Source organism: Triticum urartu, chromosome 4, assembly GCF_003073215.2.
Source record: "Triticum urartu cultivar G1812 chromosome 4, Tu2.1, whole genome shotgun sequence".
In the NCBI taxonomy this organism is placed as follows: Eukaryota; Viridiplantae; Streptophyta; class Magnoliopsida; order Poales; family Poaceae; genus Triticum; species Triticum urartu.
The window spans coordinates 495,071,693-495,078,650 of record NC_053025.1 but is presented as its reverse complement, the minus strand read 5'-3'; the positions used below and the strand labels follow the sequence as shown (position 1 = coordinate 495,078,650).

General features: G+C 48.9%; 1 protein-coding gene across 1 annotated transcript; it reads left to right on the top strand.

Moving 5' to 3' along the window:
- The first annotated feature begins 243 nt into the window (after positions 1-243).
- On the top strand, positions 244-6,282 carry LOC125552246 (beta-galactosidase 6). Its single transcript, XM_048715737.1, has 17 exons — positions 244-936; positions 1,047-1,142; positions 1,495-1,607; positions 1,711-1,777; positions 1,872-2,108; positions 2,199-2,393; positions 2,495-2,582; positions 3,061-3,179; positions 3,381-3,542; positions 3,633-3,850; positions 3,944-4,050; positions 4,181-4,290; positions 4,415-4,522; positions 4,661-4,768; positions 4,895-5,106; positions 5,424-5,760; positions 5,852-6,282. Exons 1-17 carry the CDS (start codon positions 760-762, stop codon positions 5,957-5,959), a joined length of 2,562 nt encoding a protein of 853 aa, XP_048571694.1. The 5' UTR covers positions 244-759; the 3' UTR covers positions 5,960-6,282.
- The last annotated feature ends 676 nt before the right edge of the window (positions 6,283-6,958 follow it).

Genomic DNA, 6,958 nt, shown 5'->3' with positions numbered 1-6,958 from the left:
GAAGGGAGATGTAATTTTCAGCCAGGGGAAAAAGAGAGTGAGAGCAAGGAAGGAAGGGAGGAAGATGGTTGCATTACTTCCGCGGCCCACCCATCAATCATCCACGCCGTGTGTACCACCGAACCATCACGCCGCCGCCATTAACTACTGCTCAGCGGGAGTAAATTCTTTCCTCCTCCCGTCGACCCGATCCGATCCAGTTCAATTTCGTTTTCATCGCGATCGCACCAGAGGTCGCCGCCATTGTTGCCGTTGCTTGCAAGCAGCAGCAAACCGCGCGATTGGAGCAAGAGAGGAAGGTCCACGAGAGAGAACACAGCCACGACCACACCCACCCCATTGCCTGCCTGCCGCGAGCGCGCAAAGCCTTTTTAATCGCGGTGGGAGGAGGAGGGGCACGGCACCACCACCACCGCATCCACAAGAAACAAACAAAGCGAGAAAGCGAGGTGCATTTCGTTTGTGCGCGCCCGGCCCTGGGGCGTATATTAAACCACCAGTAGAGTTTGTGTGTGTGCTCTGCTCCGTTAAATCCCATTTCGCCCGGGAAGCCAAGCCACACACCGAGGCACCGAGCTCCCCTCTCTTTTTTCTTTCTTTTCTCTCGCCGCCCCCCACCGAGCAACTCCACCTCCTCCTGCTCGCCGCCCGCACTCCACTACCACCGCGCTAGCTCGGCCAGTACACCGAACGCCATTAACCCATCCAACAAACAAGGTGCAGTTATCGTTGCGTTTCTTCTCGGGAGAGCGGCAGGCAATGGCGGCCGTCGGCAGGCTGCCGGGCGCGGCGGCGGCCCTGCTGCTCGCGCTGCTCTGCCTGGCGGGGACGTCGGCGGCGACCAACGTGACGTACGACCACCGCGCGCTGGTCATCGACGGCGTGCGCCGCGTGCTCGTCTCCGGCTCCATCCACTACCCGCGGAGCACCCCCGACGTACGTCCCGCTCCCCGGCTCTGCTTTGCTTGCTTGCTTTCTTTCTTTCTCGTCTGTGTGTCCTCCCTACTCTCTCCTCTGAGCTGAACGCTGGCCGTGGTTGATTGCAGATGTGGCCGGGGCTGATGCAGAAGGCCAAGGACGGCGGGCTGGACATGGTGGAGACGTACGTCTTCTGGGACGCCCACGAGCCCGTCCGGGGACAGGCACGTTCTCCACTCCATACCGGCCAGGCCAAGGCCATCAACCTCTCTTGCTGCCATGCTATTTTCTCTAGTGTCATACTAGTTTCGTTTCTCCTTTCTCTCAAATCATCTCTTCCAGCTGGTGGTCATGTGTGAAAGGGCGCTGCTTGCTTCCCCTGCACCCTATGCTTTATTCTTCCCACTCACTCCCAAGCTCTTTACCTCTCGATCGTACACTATATCTATCATGAGCTTCGAACTAGTGACATTTTGCCTAAAAATATAGTATTTCTCTTCGAAGTTCACATTGTGTTGGTAGTAGTATCTGTTACTATTGCAAAATTCTGACGGTTACGAGCTTGCAACGTGACAGTACGACTTCGAGGGCAGGAATGACCTGGTGAGGTTCGTCAAGGCCGCCGCCGACGCCGGGCTCTACGTGCACCTCCGGATCGGCCCCTACGTCTGCGCCGAGTGGAACTACGGGTCTGACACCCCTCAAACTCTGCAGCATTTCCCCCTGTATGAGAAGCTCTCGTAGTCCGGTCGAGCCTAACCGTGTGCCGTTGCTCGTGTGGCTGCACTGCAGAGGCTTCCCGCTATGGCTGCACTTCATCCCGGGGATCAAGTTCCGCACCGACAACGAGCCTTTCAAGGTACGCGAGAGCATTGCCCAATGCAGCTTGATCGATCGATCGGTCAATGATTGAAATGATGATCCAGTCAGTGAGTGGTGTGGTGTGGGTGCAGACGGAGATGCAGCGGTTCACGGAGAAGGTGGTGGCGACGATGAAGGGCGCGGGGCTGTACGCGTCGCAGGGCGGGCCCATCATCCTGTCGCAGATCGAGAACGAGTACGGCAACATCGACGCGTCCTACGGCGCGCCCGGCAAGTCGTACATCCGCTGGGCCGCCGGGATGGCCGTCGCGCTCGACACCGGCGTGCCCTGGGTCATGTGCCAGCAGGCCGACGCGCCGGCGCCCCTGGTAAGCTCATCTCATCGTCCCTGCCCTGCCTGGGTCATTGTCAGCTAGCGACGGCGACGTGACTGAACTGGAGAGAGAAACAAAATGCAGATCAACACGTGCAACGGGTTCTACTGCGACCAGTTCACGCCGAGCCTGCCCAGCAGTCCCAAGCTGTGGACCGAGAACTGGAGCGGCTGGTTCCTCTCCTTCGGCGGCGCCGTGCCCTACCGCCCCACCGAGGACCTCGCCTTCGCCGTCGCCCGCTTCTACCAGCGCGGCGGCACCCTGCAGAACTACTACATGGTACGTGCTACGCTGCCAGCTGATGCGCCCAGCCAAAATCCTCTCCTCTGCTCCTGTGGCTAACTCCGGCCGGGTCTTTGTTTACTGTACTGTGTCGGCAGTACCACGGCGGGACCAACTTCGGCCGCAGCTCGGGAGGGCCCTTCATCTCCACGAGCTACGACTACGACGCCCCCATCGACGAGTACGGTGAGTGCCTGTTGAGCTGCCCATGTCTCGTTTTTCTTTCAGTTCCTCAACTGGGGGGCTGCTTCAGTTGTGACGGTCGCACCTATTGGCTACTGAATTGCTTCAGTCTAGCTCGTTCAGTGGTCGGATGTACCGTGGAGCAGACGTGATACTGATGAAAACAGGGACTGCATGATGAATTCTTGAAGTAGAAAGGATACTTGCCTCGCCTACTGAAACTGCGCACGTCCACCCACAAGCACGCGCACTAGCTCTGCACGCCGGTGTTGCACTTGCAGTTGCAGAAGTTCAGTTCATTTCCAATGCAGCGCAGGCACGCGCTTTCGTACTGAAAAACAGTACTGATCATATGACCAAACTTGAGGATGATTAGCGTTCTCATGTTTACATGGATAAGGATACATATGTTTTTTTTTTATTTAAAAAAAATAGCTTTTCCTAACAACGCATTTGCCGTTTTTTGCAATGTGTGATCCAGGGCTAGTGAGGCAGCCAAAGTGGGGCCACTTGAGGGATGTCCACAAGGCGATAAAGATGTGCGAGCCTGCACTCATAGCAACCGATCCATCATACATGTCCCTTGGTCAAAATGCTGAGGTACGCGATCCGCTTTTCACAAAAGCAACTTTTGTCTAACGAAAAAAGAGACAAATCAAACTGACTTTCGTTTAAGAAAGACAGATCAATCAGCGTCGCACAGCAAATCTTGTTCAGGAATAATATGTAGTATGTACCTTTATGGTCTGCTCTATTATGCTTGATGATGATGATGATATCTGCGCTTTCTTCTGGCTTCAGGCGCACGTATACAAGACCGGTTCACTGTGCGCCGCATTCCTCGCCAATATAGACAATCAGTCTGACAAGACTGTCACCTTCAACGGCAAGGCGTATAAACTCCCTGCGTGGTCCGTCAGCATCCTTCCTGACTGCACGAATGTGGTGCTGAACACTGCCCAGGTATGTGCATTGCCCTGTTTAAGACAAAGAAGCCGTGTTTCTGGAACCAGTCTTGACCTTGGATCTGATCACGATCACTACTCTTCGCAGATCAACTCTCAGGTAGCATCTACACAGATGAGAAACCTGGGGTTCAGCACTCAGGCGTCAGACGGCTCGTCCGTCGAAGCAGAACTCGCTTCTTCTACCTGGAGCTACGCCGTAGAGCCTGTCGGTATCACAAAGGAGAACGCCATGACAAAGCCTGGGCTGATGGAGCAGATAAACACCACCGCAGACGCCAGCGATTTCCTGTGGTACTCAACAAGGTACAGGATTGCACTCTTAGCTGTACTTGTGCACATGGTAATCGACAAGCTGGCAGTGGCAGGTTTTTACTGACTGGTTTCTACTTTGTGCAGCATCGTCGTGGCGGCTGGTGAACCGTATCTGAATGGTAGTCAGTCCAATCTGCTGGTCAACTCACTTGGGCATGTTCTTCAGGTCTTCATCAATGGCAAGTTTGCAGGTAATGTGTGAGAAGAAAATGCAAACTCATTCAGATGACATTTGGATTGTCATGTTAATTACCAACATTCATATTTCATCTGTAAGGTGCATTTGTGTACTGGAATGTATAAGTATTGAAATCTTACCAGGTAGCGGTAAGGGTAATGCTAGTAGCTCCCTGATCTCATTGACAACACCAGTTACACTTGTACCTGGAAAGAATAAAATAGATCTTCTGAGTGCAACAGTTGGTCTGACGGTGAGTCAGTATCCACTCTACTCCATTTTGCTGTCCATCTGATACGTTGGCATTTTAAAACAGGTATTCAAAAATGTAAAACCACATCTAATACCAAGTTACTAACATTGTACTGTGGCTTCAGAACTATGGTGCATTCTTTGACCTAGTTGGTGCTGGAATTACCGGTCCAGTAAAGCTGACTGGGCCGAAGGGTGCGCTCGATCTATCTTCTGCAGATTGGACATACCAGGTGTGTACAACCAGTAATCTGGGTTGAGCAATTATCAGCAAATGTTGTTTTCGAATCCATTAACTAGTATGGGTAAACCATGGCGTATAGTAACAGCATTGTTGGTTTTTTCCTTGTCAAAATATTTGGTCACTCCAGATCGGACTCAGAGGAGAAGACTTGCACCTGTATAATCCCTCAGAGGCCTCTCCAGAATGGGTATCAGATAACTCTTACCCAACCAATAACCCTTTGACCTGGTACAAGGTCAGTATGATCCTCCAACCATGAAACTATGGTAGCATTTGAATAAGTGTAGTGCTGTAGTGCCATTACGATTTATTTATTTTTATCTTGGGAATCAATGCTCTAACTGCAATGCTCAAAATGCAGAGCAAATTTACAACTCCTGCAGGTGATGATCCTGTTGCCATAGACTTCACAGGAATGGGGAAAGGTGAGGCGTGGGTGAACGGGCAGAGCATTGGTCGCTACTGGCCGACAAATATCGCTCCACAAAGTGGCTGTGTTAATTCATGCAACTACAGAGGACCTTACGGCGCAAGCAAATGCCTGAAGAAATGTGGGCAGCCATCGCAGACTTTGTAAGAATCCTCTCCATGAAAATTCATACCATCTTTTGCTACCTACAGGCAGAGCACATTCTAATGTTTTATATGTTGTCATAGGCTCATACTAAAATGGTTTAACTACCCTTTCAATTAAATGTATTATTTGGGTGTTCCATGGCATTTAGCTTTTACTGAGACCAAAGTAATGCTATATTGGTCACTCGTTGGTACTTACAAATGAAGGCCAGATGGTTTCAGCATTGAATCAATATAGTCTTTCCTTTTCGTACAAAAAACATATGAACTGCTACAATGGAATGACAAATTCAATTTCTTACCTTGTTAAACAGGTATCATGTGCCCCGTTCGTTTCTCCAACCAGGCAGCAATGATATAGTCCTTTTCGAGCAGTTTGGTGGTGACCCAAGCAAGATATCCTTCACGACGAAACAGACAGAAAGTGTATGCGCACACGTGTCTGAGGATCATCCCGACCAAATCGATAGCTGGATCTCTCCCCAGCAGAAATTACAGAGGTCTGGGCCAGCACTTCGTCTGGAATGCCCCAAAGAAGGTCAGGTCATCAGCAGCATCAAGTTTGCAAGCTTCGGGACACCGAGTGGCACCTGTGGGAGCTACAGCCATGGCGAATGCAGCAGCTCTCAGGCTCTGGCAGTCGCTCAGGAGGTAACTCCAATCTGTTCCACTTCCACACTTGCTATGTCTTTCTGTACTGTTTATCTTCATGATACTGACAATGCTGCGGGTAACTCTCCAGGCATGCGTCGGGGTGAGCAGTTGCAGTGTGCCGGTGTCAGCAAAGAACTTCGGAGATCCATGCAGAGGAGTCACAAAAAGCCTTGTGGTCGAAGCTGCATGCTCATGAGTCATGGCATGTTTGATAAATGTTATTAGTAGGAAGTAAAAGCAGATTGAGGGGGTGAAACCAGATTCCTCCTCTTTGTAGACAAACAGGCAAGAAACAATAATGGTTCAGAAATGCTAGTCGGATGGAATAAAATATTCCAAAATCTATTAGAGCCATGCAAGCTAGTAAATTGTCTACTTAGAATGAGTTGTACTACTTGTTAGTAGAACAATTCTATACATTCCTACAATGTATTCTTTCGCAAAGAGAGATAAGTCAAACCAAAAAGCACGCATTGTCTGTTGAATGTAAAATCTCTCAAGATGAAATGTTAACATCTACACCTGAAACACTGGATACTACTCCCTCCGTCCCATAATATAAGAGCGTTTTTATATTATAGGACGGAGGGAGTACTAGCTAATCTGTGTCGAAAAACTTATGATACTCTGATTCTGTCCAGTTTGTAATATCCCAAATTTTCAATTTGACATGTTATACATTAGATCATCATTGCATATCATATTTTATTTTGCCTTTGGTTTGATCCTAAAAATTTCTACGCAACTTAAGGACCCATGGAGAGAGTTGGAAATTCTTTATTTTCATATTTGAGTTTTCTCAAATTTTGAGAATAGGATCATTTGATTTAAATTATTTTATCATCAATTATTTCTATTACAAAAATATGAGAGAGGGAATAAAATGACTTTCCCAAAATAAAGAAATATTGAGGATTTAATAATAAAATCAAATAATATTTTATTTCGGAGTTTTTGTTATTTTATTTGAATTTAGGAAAAATGTGGGTTTTTCAAAATTGCATTTAGGCCCCAAATAAATGTTCACCCTGTGCGGCTTAATTTTAGAAGCCCGGGAAAATTTATTTCGGGATTTTTGGAGTCCGTTTAGTATTTCTTTTTATTTTTCTTCTGCGCGTAATTATTAAAAAAATCGCACTGATCTACGGGCCGTGTCCGACTAGAACTCCGGCCCGACTAGCCTTTATAAGCCGGC

Excerpts from the sequence above, each read along its gene's own strand:
- LOC125552246 (XM_048715737.1), top strand. The coding sequence starts at position 760 with ATGGCGGCCGTCGGCAGGCTGCCGGGCGCGGCGGCGGCCCTGCTGCTC. Across the intron at positions 3,543-3,632 it reads TGGTGCTGAACACTGCCCAG|ATCAACTCTCAGGTAGCATC; the intron begins GTATGTGCATTG and ends TACTCTTCGCAG. Across the intron at positions 3,851-3,943 it reads TTCCTGTGGTACTCAACAAG|CATCGTCGTGGCGGCTGGTG; the intron begins GTACAGGATTGC and ends TACTTTGTGCAG.